This window comes from Trachurus japonicus, chromosome 6, assembly GCF_045865225.1.
Source record: "Trachurus japonicus isolate A0001 chromosome 6, Traja_1.0".
Classification (NCBI taxonomy): Eukaryota; Metazoa; Chordata; class Actinopteri; order Carangiformes; family Carangidae; genus Trachurus; species Trachurus japonicus.
The window spans coordinates 120,774-138,099 of NC_140912.1; the positions used below are offsets into that span (position 1 = coordinate 120,774).

The window sequence follows — 17,326 nt, forward strand, 5'->3', positions numbered from 1 at the left end:
CTTCCCCATAGCTATTGTTCACAGTTACTCATACTCTAGTGCTCTGTTTTTCCTACCACGCGCATTACACCAGGCAGTGTGGTCTGTTGGCTCGCTGCTATCACTGTTTTCCCATCTCTCCATTATGTTGTGTGATTCTGCCAGCCTCTCCTTCACTCCCTTATCACCTGCAGTGAGAATCTAGTGGGCTAATCCCAGCGCCTGTGGGATTCCCCCTCTATAATGATGTATATCTGAGGGATAGCATCAGAGCAGAGTCCTATCAGCCCACACACTCTTAATCCCATCAGTCTTTGGATTCCGAACCCAGGAGAGGCAGTGTTTCGGATGTTGTGTTCCCAGCCTGTAGCCAGAGATCCAGTGCAAAACATCAGGAATGATACGTGGTGTTTAGGGATCATGTTGGGGATCATGTTCACTTATTGTGCAACCTTGTGGTGTGTGTCCCCCCTGAGGAATGCATGGCAGTGGTACATCCAGTACCGCTCTCAAAACCAAAACACAGTCAGTCTCTGGCATTACGAAAAATGTATTTACTTTGTTTCATGACAGAGATGAATACAGAATGCACTTTATTTTTTAATATTTTAACATGCTGACCAAAACACAAGACAGATTTACATTTGCTTTATCACCTTTACACCAGAGAGTGTTTCCATTATCCAGTTAGAATCACTAAACCCTGTTTTTTTTTTTCTGTAAGCACACAGTAATTTCTGTTTGCTGGTTTTCTCTTTTCATTCTGTCTGGCCAGATTCATCATGGCTATTGGCACAGAAAGGAAAGATCATATGGCCTTCCCTTTCTTGTTTTTATGAATTAAATTTTTCATGAGAGCTCTTAATATGATATAACCACCCTCAAGCCCTCTTCCACCTCACTCTATAAATCTTCACAAATATAACCCCAGAAAATGTATAACATCTTGTCACTCATGTTAGTGTGCTTCCATGACATGCAGGCAGCGTAATCTATTTTCTTGTAATTCTAAATTCATAGTTGTATGAGCATGATGGAGTTCAGAAAGAAAATTACATTTTTGTGGTACATCTATTATTTAACTGTCAGCAAGGATGAATATTGTGCTCTTTCAGCCCCGTGGAGAAGGTACGGAGAACCATATAGTCGAAGAGCATGCTCCATTTGCTCTTTGTCATGGCTGGTAAAAATGGAGCCGTTCCTTCTCGGTCAGTGCAAAACCTCATTGTTTCTATGTCAAGTCCATAGATAAGATTTAAACGTCCAATCTGACGATCATCTCCAGTAGCTACACATTCCACATCATGTCAGAGATACCACCATTTCTTCCTGTCCTTGATATTGTTCTGTTGTGCCTGCACAGTTTTAATGCCTCTCTGTATCTCTATCAACTTTTGATTGGTACAATAAGTGAGAGTGTCAGAGCGAAGGATAATTAATAGGTTACAGCTATAAAACTGTCTGATTGTTTTATTATTATTTTTTATTTGCTGTCTTATCTTATCTTATGTTAGGCTAGGCTGTGTGTAATGGATGCATTCCCCTTTTTACTTCACAAAAAGTTTACTTTTGGTAGTGAGCTTGGTGTGCAATGGGATGTTCGGTGAAGGTCAAACTAAAAATCATGTAGTACTCTCAGGATTATCACAGACCTGCTGACGGTGCTTGATGCGAAGAGTATGTTTGGAATTTACCAATCTCATCTTTTTGAAATGAGAATGTGGCAGGACGAAGGAGTGTCACAATCAAAATGTAAATAGTTGACGTTGACACTTTTTCTCAGTGAAGTGCTTCTTCAAATGAATGTCTTGTTTTAGCATCTCAAATAGCAGCTATATTAAGTTCACTAAGGCTCAACTCACATGACTGAGTTCAATGTGTATGTCTCAGGGCAATTCCACCTGCTTGCTGATTAGAAGTGGGGGATGCTGAATTAAACCAATCTCAGAAAAGAGGGTGAGATTGAAATTAATTTGACTTTCAGATTATCAGATAAGCAGGCCTCTTAGTAATTATCACCATGAAACAACGTGTGGTGGATAGATGGTACATGAGCTATGACAGTCTGCCTAATTAATCTTGATTCTAATCAGCTGACAAGTCAAAATGTTTAATGTGTTAATCAAATTAGTTTCATTCCATTGCTTCTCATTGAAATCCCAAAGAAGAGAAGATCAAAGTACAATTTCATGTCTTGGCCATGTTAGATTGAATAGGACAGCACCTTGCAGCTTGGCAGGATTTTTCTTTATTTGAGAACCTTGACCTTAATCACTCACATCAGCGGAACTGATTACTTTGACGCCCTTTGAGCATCAGTCTTCCCTTTTGCTTTCATAAAAGCACTTTATGAGAGTCACCTCTGCAGGAAGTGAGCTATAGTTTCATGGTAGAGCCAAGGGAGGAGCTGTGGGTTCTACAAGTGAAGACCACTTCCGCGTTCAAAAAGCTGCAGTTCTCCAGCAGCCACTGGGGGCTGGGACCAGAAGTGAGCAATTCTCCATTGACCCCCATGTTAAAATAGCCGACTTTAGTTTAGTTAGTTTAGTTTTTCATTTGCACATTATAAAACCTGTATAAACAATGAAAATAGTCAAATTAAACATTGTGCAGGAGAGGTAGAAGCCAAAAAAGGCTTATAAAAATACCTCCCCTATGAAAAAACAACAACAACAACAGTGGTGGTCTTCAGAGTAGGAAGACAACACAGAAATTCACAACATAAAAAACAGAAAAGAAAGAAAAACAAGGAAAAAAGAAAGACAAGTTAACACAGAAAAATGAAAGATACTGAATTAATAAAAAAAACAAAAAACAGTTTACATTAGCTAATGAAAAAGGAAAAAAAAAAATTACAAATTGACAGATCCAGAAATGCTACAAATCAGTTGTTTTTTGAACAAAGCCAGAGTGGATATTGATTTCAGTGATGTAGGTAGATTGTTCCATAAGGATGGTCCTCTGTATTTTAAAGTGCGTTGATTGTATGAAGTCCGACAAAAGGGAAGGTGGAAGTCCTTTGCGTGTCTTGTCTGATATAAATGAATGTCTGAGGAAAACTTCTGGAAACTAAATGGCGGATCATGAGATAAATATACAGCTTAAAAAACATATTTACAGCCTGGTACATTTTATGTTTTTGGTCTCTACCGATAGTTTCAACCTCCGTGAACACTGTTATGTTGAGTGTATGGCGTATAAGAGCTGCAGGAAGTGACGTCATAGACAACATGCAATCTTTACTTATCTGTGCCTAAACCCAACCAATGGCTTCACTTACATTTTGCTCCCCCCCCTATTTTACACCTGTACATGTCAGTTTTAATAAACTTAACCAGTCGGGAGTTCTTGACGTTTTTTGGTGAGGTTCTACGTCCCTTCCTGCAGCTCATGTACGCCATCTAGCCACAACCGCACAAAACAGACTCCCCCAAACCAATGGGTGACGTCACGGGTGCTACGTCCATTCTTTTTACAGTCTATGGGTAGAGCCCAGAAAGAGACAGCTTGAAGTGCCATGGCCGAGGTGACAAAGCCCTCTCTGCTGAAAGAGCTGCCACAATCCTTCTTGGATCGTAATTGTCAGCACTGCTAAGCTCTTGTTGATGCTCTCCACTGGCATGTGAGTTGGTGGGATTGCAGGACTTACTTTAGACCTCCATGATTATATCAGAAACATGAGTTTGTGCTCACTTAAGGCAGGTTTGTACCTCAGTATGCCTTGGCTTTCTCCCGCCAGCCCCCCACACAGCAGGTTTGTCAATAGGTTGGTTTGTTTTTGTGTAGTAGACACAGAAGCTCAAATGAATAGAAAAGGCCAGATTTGTACAATTTTCATTTAATGTTTGATTTTAGAAAAAAAGGACTTGCCCTTTCTCTGAGGAGAGAAATAAACAAATGGCGTGTTTGTAAAGTCATCCAGATATGTTTTTTCTGGGTTTTTTTTTGTTGCTTCCCACCAACCAGATGGCAGTCAGATTTCAGACACAGGGTTCTGGAAGACAATCAAGGAACAAGATTGTTTTTTTTAGAAAGGGGGATTGGTTAAACTAGATGTTAAATTAAAGGTCCTTTGGCACACACACCCTCACACACGCACATGCATGCACATAAACAAATAGCCTATACGTTTCTGTGGCTACCTGTGTGTGTGTGTTATTGTGTGTTCCTGTGTGTCTCATGCGAGTTCATGTTTCCGGGTGTCGGCACTCGCTATATGAGGTAGTGAGGTCTTGAATAGAAATCTGCGTCAGAGCCCCCCCTGATGGAATACTGCGCTGCTTTTAAGGTCAGCTGCACAAACCCTTCCATACAGGTTGATGAGGGATTCATGAATTTTTAACTGGTCTATTATCAGAGTTGGGTGTGGACATTCATCCCCCGATCCTGGACTTCAAATATTCCTTTTAGTCTGACATTTGTCCTTCAACGTCTGGGGTGAACCCCCGGTTTCACTCTCTCACTATGTTTCATCTGTTTTTAAGAGCAGTACAACTGTGAGCACAGTGTGGTTGCAGGTGAGTGGAACTGGGGAATTGATTCTCAGTCATGCTGACACCCTTCTTCCTTCTCTGCAGGGTGGATAAAGATCTGGTCATCCATCTTTGCATTTCACCCATGTCAAGCCGAGGTAGCAAATGTTGGCACCTCCTAGTCGGAGACAACAAGAACAAAACAGTAACACCACTTTAATCCCTCTCTGCCGTTAATTCCTACCTCTGCCATCATCCAAGAGGTAGAGTTTTGTGTATCTCAGCTTTCCCCTTATGAACAATCCATCACTGTTAGTGTTTCTCTCCAGAGCGTGCTTGCTCCCTTCTTTTTTTCTTCACCTCCTCATTTGCTTTCAAAAGACGAGGAAAGAACTGCCGCGCATTGTTTTCTATAGTTGACTGTTCAGACTTGTTTTCACATTCTCTCTGCCCTTCCTCCCATTATTCTAAAACACATGTGAGCAGTCACATTAATGTGAGGCAACACATTGTATTTTTATGCGGCTCTCTTTATGAGCTTTCAGTAGTACATCCAGAATCTATAAGTGACATCTGCTGTCAGGCTCTGTCAGTGATTACAAAGGAGAATGACTTGACCTGTAATGAATTATAGAACTAATGACATCTGCGTAAAAATTACTCAACTTGAAGGCAAACTGTTGTACATGAGGTCTCATCAAGCGTGATATTAAAATGTCCACTTTTACATCTTTCCGCCCAAGCTCTGTAAAAGCCCGGGCTGTTTGGCCCAACGTGATGGAAACCAGAGGCTAATGACTAAAGCAGACGGCTGTAGGCATTAGACAACTTCATTTATGAAATAGTCAACCTCCCGTGAAGCGATACATTCACATTACCCTGCCTCACTTGAGAAACGTGCTGCTGTCACAGCCATTGAGCAATGCTGATGTCCTTTCCCACCTGCATTCATCTCACTCTAGAGAGGTAATGGTCTTCTCAGGTCATTTGCGCATTAGGGTCCCGATCATTCATCTCACCCACCTGCGATCCTGATGGTTGCTGGTCCTCTGCAGCGCATGGATGGATGTTTGGAAGACAAGGAAAACATACACTCTCTGAATAATTTATTTGCACAGTAATGCCCATGGTCTAACAAAACTGAGGTGCTCATGAACATGCAGGTTATGTTGAAATGATTTGTATGTGCAATTAGTTGCCTTGGAGAAGTCAATCAAGTCTTGCTGCCTTGTGTTTTTTTTATATTTTGTGATATTTAATGAAAACTACCTTTCTGTGAGGCTTTTCTAGCTTGTTAGTTGTGGTTATATGGCTGCCAGGTGGCACTGGAAGTATCTACTAATGTTAAGAAAGTGAGATCATGAGGACAGTTAGATTTTAGGGTTACCTTGAGCACAAACAGGTTTGAATGCCTAAGAGAAACAAGACTCAATCTTGTTAACAGGGATGAATCAGTCCCATCTGACACATGTTCGTGCTGAAATTATCCTGTTAAACATTTCTATGACAGTAAAAAAATCCTCTCCAAATCCTCTCCAAAGAGCTGTTTTCCTCTCTTACCTTGAACATGAATCGTGTTCCTGAGGTTTCACCATGTATCAGCTTCCAATATTCAAGGCTCATTATGATGTGGGATGGAGAACAAAACACACATAAGTTGTTGTTGCTGAGGCCCACCGACATGATCAATCTCTCTAGAGTCTGGTATCACGCTGTTCCCTTCTTCCTTTTGCTTTCGCTTGTTGAGATACGACTCCCTGTATCTTTCACTAGATGTTTGGCCAACAGAGGTCACAGGGGATGTGTAGCACATTTAGTCTTGACGTGAAAGCATAAGCCATTGCCAGCAGGTGTGTAATTATTATTATTATTTTTTTTAATGTATTTTTTGTTGCTTTTTCGCCTTTAATGGACTGGATAGTTCAGAGACAGACAGGAAATGGGAGGCGGGGGGGGGGGGGGTGATGACATGCAGGAAAGGGCCGCTCGATGCAGGATTCAAACTGGGGCCGCCTGCAGCGAGGACTGTAGCCTCAACCAGGGCCGTTGCTAGGAATTCCGGGCCCCCTGAAAGAATACTAAAGTGGGCCCCTACACCATGACTTTTCTACTTTTTTTCTTAGACAACGTATGTATTATCATTTTTTATTTAGCCTACTTTTTTTTGATGCTAATGCAGCATTACTATGAGTATTAGTCAGGGTCTTATGCAGAATAATTCAGTCATACAAGGATTAGACTACTGTTTTTTTTGTGGGCCCTACTGGGCGCTGGGGCCCTAGAATTATCATCACTTTTCTCCCCTATACAACGGTCCTGGCCTCAACACATGGGTCGGGTGCTCTACCAACTGAGCTAAACACCGCCCTGTAATTACATATTAAATGGGAGTTTTAAATGAGGAGCATCACAGTGGCATGTAGAAAGTAGGCCAGGCAGCAGTGACTTCAGAAAAGTCCTATTTTTTCCTCACCCACTTCAAATGTGTAACTTTGAAGAAGTGAAATAATCCACGGTCACTGTTAAAAATAGTATTAAACACACAAAAACATGATGAAACAAGTGCCAGGATTTTTTTTTTCTGTGTTGTTTTCCTACCTAGTGACCTCACTGTCATCTGTCTCTGTGTTTCAGGTATGGTGACATGGTGCCAAAAACCATCGTGGGGAAGGTGTTTGGGTCCATATGCTCGCTGAGCGGGGTGTTGGTCATAGCCTTGCCTGTCCCTGTCATAGTGTCAAACTTCAGCCGCATCTACCACCAAAGCCAGCGGGCGGAGAAACGACGAGCCCAGAGGGTACTGCCTCTCTCCTCCTTTATCTCTCCATCTCTCTCTTTTTGACTTGCTCCTATCTGCCCCTTTCCTTTGTCCCTGTCTTATACCCACATAACAGTGACAGTGTAAATGTTATCTTTCAGAATATTAATCTTGTATTGTTCTTCTGTGTATTGTATGTGTATGTGTATGTGTATTGGGTGGGCTAAAAGTGCTTGAGTATATCCCATTGGCAGAGAGAAATAAGAGGCTAAATGACAATGACTGAACAAATGATCTTCATAGTTTTGTGTGTCAGCAGCTTTTCAATAGCAATATGTGCATTCATTTCTGAAAGCGTTTGCTAAGGCAGAATGTGATCATACATCTAAGAGTAGCCTCTCGCTCCTAAAGACTGTGACTGCCAGAGAGAGACAGAGCCAATTAGTGGGACAGACGAAGCGACAGGGGCTAAAACAGGGGTCTGTTTGTTCAAACAGAAAACGCGGCTTGCTAGAATCCGTGCTGTGAAGATTCGAGGCACTAATGCCTATATGCGCTACAAACAAAATGGGCTCCTGATCGACTCACTGGAGGAGGTAACGGGGGGGGCAAGCAGGGGGCTGACTGACCGGGGCCTCACTGATGCATGCCGCTCTGCTCGGGGGGCCATGCCACCACACCCGGGGGAGGGGGAGGGGGCGGGGGGGGCGGCTCATGTTGTAACACAGGGGCTGCTGTCATCCCAGTGCTTCAGTGTGATCGTTGTCTCTCTTACATTGCACCTCTCAGCTGCAGCATTGACATGCTTCCTCAACACTCTCTCTCTTAGTCCAGTAATTTTAAGCCAAAATGGGGGTCAACCTTGAACAAATTCCAACAGAAGCAAACTCAACTGATTTTGTATCCTCAACATGTCCTGAGTGAGGGGGAAAAAAGCCCCGAAGAATCCCATTAGGGGAAAGTTTAGAAAAAGACCAAAATATAGCCCATTCATACGCCTATACATTATTTTTCTCATGTGAATAGGGTCAAATTTTTAACCTTTAGATATATCCATGAAAATTACCCAGTTGATTACTTATATTGAGACAAACAAAAAAATGTATTACAAGTTTTTTGAAATTGTTTGTTAACATGAGCACATTTGCATAAATTAGTATAAATTCCACCGTTTTGATACAAGGTGCTGTGGTGGTACCAGCTTGAAAATTGGGATGAGTTGACTCCTTTGGTCACTTTACAAGAAACCACTTGAAATTTTGAGATGGCTGCAATTTTTCAAGATGGCCGCGGCCGCCACCTTAGTGGAGCAGGTTTGACATGCTCCGTTCTTAAGGAGGTGACTGCTGCTGAGATCAGGGAGCTCCAGCAGAAGGGCACTTATCTTCTGATGGTTGTTTTGATTGAACAGTTCTTTAAAAAAAATATTCTTGGCATTTTCGCCTTTAATGATAGATAGAGAGATATTTACGGACCCAGCCCCAAACCCCATCTCTGCAATAATAATTAATAAAGACTGGTTTAAAGTTCCTTCTTCCTCCCTGTCTCTATGTATTAATGCTCATGGGTAGCCAAATGGGTTCCATTCAGACCTTAATATTAAGTTTTTTACTGTAATATGTCAACAAGATTGAACAAGACATTTTCACCTGCTATACCCAATGTTTAGATCTGGTGTTGCATGTATGCAAATTAGCCATACGTTGCTCATTTTAACAAAGAATTTCCAAAAACCTGTAAGACATTTTTTGTTTGTCTTAATGTAAGTAGCCTAATCTACTGGGTAATTTTCATGGAGATATCTGAAGGTTAAAAATTTGACCCTATTCACGTGAGAAAAATAATGAATAGGCGTATGAATGGGCTATATTTGGATCTTTTTCGAAACTTTTCCCTAATGGGATTCTTCTGGGCTTTTTTTCCCTCACTCAGGACATGTTGAGGATACAAAATCAGTTGAGTTTGCTTCTGTTGCAATTTGTTCAACCTTTTTTCATAAAATGACTGGACTATTTCTCTCTCCCTCTCTCTGTCCATACAGCAGGAGGACCAGGCAGGCACACTTGCCTTCTGGTGGAGTACACAGCCATTACAGTCACACTGACACATGACCAAGCTCTGCATGTTTGTTCAACAGGGTTTGGAGGGGAAGGAGGGAACCAAAGGCTTCCGGGACAGTAGGTCACCTATGGACGCTGTCTGCTCGGCCCTCCTCTAAACTCTGTTTTTTGATTTGCTGTGTGTTCTGTGTGTTATTTCTAGAGCATCCAGGTTGTAGTGCAGACTAACACGACATACCTTCCATCCCAGAGCCGTGCAGAGCTTCATCAAAGTCTGTAGTGTGGTTGTGGTTTTACAATCTGTGCTGTGTTTGGTGTAGTGTGTTCAATCTGTGTCTAGGCGTGCCACTGCAGTTGCACTGAAATGACTTCAGTTCTAATTTGACTCTTCTGGTCCTTCTCACCAAATCAGCGAAAGAATGGCAAAACCAAGCCTCTGATTGAAACACGTTGTTAGAAGCAACCGTCTCTATGCATCTCTAAAACATTCCAATCTCGCTAGGTTTTCAGTTGATTGGCTGCCGTGTTATCAGCATTTGACTTTCAGTGCTTCACTCTCCAACACATCACCGAGCTACTAGTTGTTGCCTGAGACTCAGAGAGTCTGAGCGTGCTCATCTACACTGTTTTTTCTTCACTTTGTGTGTTCCAAGGCCTCCAAGGAGGCAGGACAGGCCCTGGTGGCGAAGGTTGCCAACCCTCCTTTCGAGTGCCAGCATCATCACCTGCTGCACTGCCTGGAGAAAACCACGGTAAAAAAAAATCCCTGTTTTTTCCATCAGAAAACACACAATCATTTCGGCATCTGTCATTTTTACAATCTTGTTGTACACACTAAAAAATGTTGGGTTATTTCTGTAACCCAATTTCTGAGTTATTGGTGTTGAGTTAAATTTTTGGGTTATTTTTCCAGAGTGTAACCTATTTTCAGGGTTATAGGCTATGAATTTAACTCAATTCCTGGGTTTTTCAAGTAATTTCAGTGAAACAGTTGAATATTCAACCCAAAAGATGGGTCAAAAAGCATAACCCAACCAGTTGGATTAAAATTAACCCAAAAAAGGGGTTTGTCCTTATCTGAACCAGCAGTTGGGTTAAAATTGGGTTATTTTTTAACCCAACTGTTTTTAGTGTGTATCATCAGTGGTGCCTGCTTGTTGCATTATGTTGCAAATGGAAAGAAGGCAGGTTGTTTTAGTGCATCAGAAAGCTGTAGGATCTACACAGTATATTATATGCATGAGTTAAAAATAGAAGTAAATAAGGCTGGGAAATGATGAGTCCCCATGCTAACAACATGACATGTCTCTACCAGCTACTGTAGGAACATTATTCCTTCCAGTCAAACAAACCCACTTCATTTTACACAATCTATAATTTAGAGCGATAAGAGCCTTTTATAATGCTTGGCTGTGGCATGAGTTTTACACTTGCTGCTCTAAACCTTGAGTTGTAGTGAAACATGGACAGGTGATAAATCAGTGTTCCTTCCTCAGCAAAAGGCTTGCCTCTCCACTAAGGTCTCATGCCACTCGTATGAGGGCATACATGTGTACATCAGGCCTTTATAGATTGTACATGGTGGGGATCAAGTGACAGAGGAAAGCAAAAAGAGAAGGGGACATGATTCAGGGGGCTGCCACCAGATTCTGCTTGGTGTCATTCTGCCACCTTCAAGTCATGCAAATTTGTCACAGTTGTGATTTTTTCCACAGATGGCAGTTAATATGGACATCTGGACCAATATATTTATATTCCCATGATGATTAATTTTCCAATTATCAAACAATTTTGCCGTCTTCACTATGAAACATCTCAATATACTCAGTATTTAGCAGAGTTAGTCAGTGATGTAATTGAGAAATTCATAAGCAACACTGAATCCCATTTTTTTCAACCTTCCCAGAACCACGAGTTCGTGGATGAGCAGACATTTCAAGCCAACTGCATGGACATCTCTGCAATGAACAAGTCGGGCTCCCGTTCTTCCTCGCTGTCCTCGTCTCCGCATGGCCTTGGCTCGTGCTGCTCTCGACGCCACAGGAAGAAGAGCAGCTTCAACCTGCCCAGCACAAACAACCAGGAGCTTAGCACTATCCAGATAAGGGAGAGGCCAGTGGTCAACAGGTACTCTGTCTGATCTTTCTATACATCTCTCCCTACACATAACCATGCGACCTACTCCTGTATAATATGATAACTAAACTGAAACGATAATAAATGAGAAACAGGTGTTTTAACCTGTGATAGTCTTAAAGGGGCAGTTCACCCATGTGTGTTACATCTTGTGTATCTGCTTTAATTGGTGGTTTATGTCAGGATATAGCTTGGTTTTATTTGCCAACCCAACACAATAGAAGTAAATTGAATTTTGTTTTTGCCTAAAGGAAAACTCTGAACAGTGCTCCTGTCACTCTGCACAATCCAACAGCAACACTGTTTCTGAAAAGAGATGTGGCTGTTGGATAAAAATTTTCATTGTCATCAGCAGCACAAATTAAATTCTACTCAACTTCTTTGCATCGGGTCACAGCAAAAATCTCAGATTTTAACACCTCAAATATAAGCAAGTCAAATGTTTTAGAGCACAAAGGGCAGGAAAGAAAATGTGTCATTTCGTGAGTTATGTAAATTGATACCCGTTATTGTTGGTATGAAAGAAGTGAAAATTATTTTTCATGTGATTCCTTGCCATTATTTTAGGTAATAATACAGTAACAGTATACTGTACAACCACGTGTGAAAATATATAATACATCCTATAAAAGAAATAATGAATCATAATGAAATTAGTGAACTACACAAATAAATGCAAAACAAAAACATTTTGGTAATAAAGATTCAGTGTATGTATTTTTGCATTTATTTATACATTTTGACATTTATTAGGGCCCGAGCGACGACAAGCGTCGGCAAGGACCCTATTGTTTTTGTAATGTTTTTTATTCTTCTTTTTCTTATTCTTAGCAACAATAAATCACATATTTGGGGGCTTGAACATGGTCAAAAACACATGATTTTTGGTATGCATGTAGAGACTGGTGAAAACGTACGTATTTTGAAGTCGTTTGACACGGGTGGGGCAGAATGGCTCAACAGCACCCCTTAGAAATATTCAACAATTCAGCTCCTTGCAGGGGTTTCACCTAGATGCATGGGATTTGGGATGCTATTAGAACATGCCAAAACGCACAAAAAAGTCTATTATTGTCATGATGAAATCCCAACAGGAAGTCGGCCATTTCTATTTGAATGTTCCATTTTGGCGATTTTTTTGCTATTTTTTGCCATTTCCACACCTCGTATTTGAACAAACTAGTCCTAGGGATATCACCCAATTGACTTCAATTTTTTTCACATCATCAAAACCCCATGCTGATCGAAAGTTATTAAAAGAATGTCTGTTAGGTCAAAGGGTGCGGCTGCTAGAGCGTGACAAACTTTGGCGACTGTTTCAGTGCTTGCCATTTCACTTCGAACAGCTATAACGCCCACATACTTGATCGTAACAATTTCAAACTTGCTGGACATGATGATGGCTTCGACCTGAATGTCCCAATATATTAACTTCCCATTTTACTCATAGCGCCCCCCGGTGGTAACAGGAAGCGACCACTTTGTACTTTAACATGATGCCACATAGTTGACCCCATCAATGTCATTCCACTTCTAATAGGCCTACAGGCAGAACAAGTTGGTGAAGCTACATCATGAACGCTGTGAGTAATGGCGTCCATGTGGCAATGTGGGGCCAAATGCCTCTATAGTCCCTCCCCATAGTGTTTTTTTTTTTTTTTTCGAGTAGGAAGATGAAAATTGGTAAACACGTGTAACTTGTCCAGAAGCACAAAAAAGTCTCCTGCACCATTTGACTACTTTGACCCCCGAGGTTGCGCAGGGTCGCAAGGGCCCAATCATCGCCGCTTGAATTTATTTTTGTATTTTTCAAATGTATTTATTAATGTTTAATTGTTTATCCCTCATACACACTTCTGTACCATCATATACATGCACAGTTCCCCTTAACAGTATATTCTACATTGACAATATTGACAAAAACGGCAAGAACTCATTAAAGTTGAAATATACTGTATCTTAAATGAACAACAGGAGCCCATGTTTATTTATGTACCTCCTCTGCACAATATGTCTTAAAGGGGAAGTTAGGCAGCCAGCCAACTTAACATAATTACATACATGGATTTTCAGTAATTGGGCAACTAACACAACACATTTAAACATATAACAGAACTTAAGTTTTAGGAGACCACTACTGTACTGCTCCTGCATATAACAATGAGTTTGACAGGACTAACGCGTACAAACTGTTTTTATAAACTGCCGCTAAAAAGGAGCTATACTGCTGCTGTGGTGGCTTGCAGAGCAGAAAAGAAAGGCAAGGCAATTTTATTTGTATAGCCCGTTTTTACAAACAGTTTGTCTCAAAGGGCTTCACATGGCATCATAACAACATCCTCTGTCCTTAGACCCTCACATCCACTGAGGAAAAACTCCACAGAAAACCCCTTTAAAAGGGAAAAAATTGGAGAAACCTCAGGGTGAGCAACAGAGGAGGGACCCCTCACCCAGGACGGACAGACGTAAAATAGATGTTGAAAGAATCCTATGACTCCAGGGTCTGTGATGCTCATTTCTTAGAGCAGGATTACATCCAGGAGAAAGACTTGGGAAATTTGGTAACTCAGCCAGTTTTCAATTTTGCTGCCTACAGCGCATCTTTGACTGACAGGCTCACATATCAAACTGTGATAAAACACATCCATCCTCCCTGACTCCCTGACTAACCAGCGGGTTAGTCAGGGAGGATAACTCAGAAAGTTGAACACATTAACTGTAGTAACAATCTGATCAGATTGCAATAAAGTTCATCATGAGAGTCTCTCTCATTGAACACATCCATCCAACCAAACAGCCCAGTGTAAAGGTTTACACAATTGTAGCAGAGTAGAGTTGGTTGGTTTGGTGAAAGTCTATCTCCTGGATGTAATTCTGCTCTGAGAAATGATCACCACAGACCCTGGAGTCAGAGATTTAAAGGATTCTTTCTTTTTTAGCTCTGCTAGCCACTGCAGCTACAGCTCATTTTTAGTGGCAGTTTATGAAAACATGTCTTTAGTCCTGTAAAACTCATTGTTATATGCAGGAGCAGTACAGTAGTGGTCTCCCTTCTGTCCTCTCAGATCCTGTGCCTCATCAGTTTCCATTTTTACTGTCTCTGTCTTTAGCTGTCCTTCACTGTCACTGGAGGCAACCAACTCTGTGATGTCACAGGTTGTCTTACCACAAGATGGCCGTTCCCTGGCTAAAAAAACATAAAACTAAACCTCTTTCCTGTTAGGCTATATGTTTACGTTTGTTGTCTTAGTTATACACATTTTAAGTACACTGAAATCCATTTAATGAATTATTAAAGGGATAGATCACCCAAAATTGAAATTTCACTCATTATCTACTCACCCTCATGTGGACTAAGGGCTGGGAGAAGTTTCAGAGTCCTCCGTGGCTTTCTGAGTTACAGGGGGTCTCGGCGTAGCAGTGCATGTCCATATAACGGTTGCAAATGGATACCAACTGTCTTCGTAACAAAAAGACACACCAAAAAATATCCAAATACCTCCATGCTGCTCGTATGTAATGTCCGTCTTGTATTGAAGCCCCGAAATGCGAAATTGTCCTGAAAAAAATTAAATAAGTTCGTCAAATTTGGACGAACCAGGGTCTGTCCTCTTCCCGGTTCGTCCAAATTTGATGAACCGGGAATGGAGCTTCCAGAAGCTTCCGTTACAAAACAAGCTTGAAATATAGACTTATTTAATTTTTTTCAGGACAATTTCGCATTTGGAGGTATTTGTATGTTTTTTGGTGTGTCTTTTTGTTACGAAGACAGTTGGTATCCATTTGCAACCGTTATATGGACATGCAGTGCTACGCCGAGACCCCCTGTAACTCAGAGAAGCCACAGATAACTCTGAAACTTCTCCCAGCTCTTAGTCGACATGAGAGTGAGTTGATAATGAATGAAATTTCAATTTTGGGTGAACTATCCCTTTAAGTTGGCTGCATGTTTCACCTTTAAGAGTGGCTTTCGTAGAATGTAAGGATGTATGAAAGGACAATGTGTATTAAGGCCTTGTGTAATACTTTCACAAGGTCAGGCCTCTAACCCTCTTTCATCCTGTGTTTTTTCTTTTACAGCCGCTCCAGCCTGAATGCCAAACTCGATGAGACTATGCCCTTGAAATGTGACGAACCTTACATCACTCCCTCTATGGTCAGCCTGTCTGCCCCGGTGGTGACCTCGTCAGACGGGGGCGGCTCCACCACCACCACCACATACTCTCAGAGCAACATTGTCCGAGTATCTGCCTTGTAGATGTCATGCCTGTCTTATCAGCTAACTGGTCTCAAGAACCACCAGATGCTGAGAAGAGGGACCACCAAGCATCAACCTGCCATAATCTAGAAGGATTATAAGATTAGCAGAGGTTGGATTTTTTTTTAAGTAGTGATCTCATCTGATGTCAAACTCTGCATGGTATTAGAATGATGTGAACTGCCTTGGAATAAAAGCAACCAGCAGATCTTGCTCCATTAAGCACAGGAGAGCAAGGAAGTGTTGGGATTGCGTGGTTGTCATTGTTGCCTAAACATATTGACTAAAAAAACACTTTATTTTTGAATATGTAATGTTGGTGTATGTGTTGTCTTCTGATTTAAAGGAGGGATGGCAGTTGTTTAAAGGTCGTTCTTAATGACCGCTGATGACAAAGCACACATTCATTATCTGAGGGCCATATTTGTGAATATTATACGTACACATTAGAAACATTCACTTAACTCGCTCCCCTGTTAAATAGATTGTTTTGAACCCCCACCCCTTCCCCCAGTTTTCTGGTTTCGAATAGAACCTTCACTGTTGTAAAATCAGAAAACATACATCCACAGGAATGAACAACTGTTGTGAATATTCATTAACTGACTCATTAACTGGCTGATGTCATCGCTTGATGAGTAAAATATTACGCAACATGTTTGTGAAATGTGCAAGTGAAAGACAAAAAGACAAAAACGCTTACATATTTGACATTCTTTTATGGATCGATATGAGAGCCACAGTCATCAATTAACAATTGACTGAGAAATATACAGGGTACATATTAGTTAGGTCACAAGCTAGACATGTAAGAAAATGTTCTTTGCAACTCTTAACTAATACTAATGCTGTGGACACAATAGTATTGATCTGGAAAACCATATAAAAGAGCGATGAGCATCAGTTCCATTGAACTTCTCTTAAAATCTTATATTCAAAAGCGAGATGTGGTATATTTCACCGTGTCTAAGGGCCATTTTGTACATTTTTCATATTGTAAATATCTCAGTTAGAACTTCATCAGCTGCATTTGAAGTTGGCTCCTCTTATTTCTAGATTTAGTTGACAGTTGTTGGCACACTATTTCTGTCTGTTAACTGGTTGAATTAAGGATTTGCATGCTGTCATTGACGAATTCTGTTTTATTAAAGTATGTCTTTGCTTCTTGTTGGAGGTTTGTGAGTAAAAAGGAAAACACAATGAGGCTGGTATGTTATGATGTAAATTCTGCAACACTTTGCTTTTAATGGAATACAAATCTTGTCATGGAGTACATATATAATGGGTAAGGAAATGGGACATGGGAGTAGTCACACATTGTGCATTTGGTGCAGTGGATAGAATAAATACTGTAGCTCTACTGAAACATACATTATATGACCCATGTCTTCTTTTTTTATTTAACCTTGAGACACAGTTAGGTGGATTCCATAATGTTGTCCTTGATTGTTCAAAGAGCATCACTAATAACAGGGATGGGATGGTAATTAGGTGCTGCTGGAGGACATGTGAGGACCTGACTGGCCCAGTGGTGGGTCCCTGTTCCAGGGTCTCTGGAGGTAAACAAGCAGCTCCTCACTGATAATTTGATCCAAAACTCAGCAGCTTCCCCCTGCTGAGCTGCATCGGTCCAAGCTGCTTCTCTCAGCACACAGCGGCGCTG

The 17,326-nt window shown here is 41.1% G+C and overlaps 1 protein-coding gene across 3 annotated transcripts in view; it reads left to right on the plus strand.

The window, feature by feature from the left end:
- The window catches only part of kcnd2 (potassium voltage-gated channel, Shal-related subfamily, member 2), a 42,190-nt gene extending 25,158 nt beyond the window's left edge, over positions 1-17,032 (plus strand). For 2 of the 3 annotated variants that reach the window (XM_085778126.1, XM_085778127.1), the window contains exons 3-7: positions 7,086-7,248; positions 7,707-7,805; positions 9,923-10,021; positions 11,176-11,396; positions 15,486-17,032. In XM_085778126.1, coding sequence (XP_085634252.1) covers positions 7,086-7,248; positions 7,707-7,805; positions 9,923-10,021; positions 11,176-11,396; positions 15,486-15,663 — 760 coding nt within the window. In that variant the 3' untranslated portion in view covers positions 15,664-17,032. The remainder of the gene's footprint in view (positions 1-7,085; positions 7,249-7,706; positions 7,806-9,922; positions 10,022-11,175; positions 11,397-15,485) is intronic. The other variant, XM_085778128.1, reaches the window with a different exon arrangement.
- The last annotated feature ends 294 nt before the right edge of the window (positions 17,033-17,326 follow it).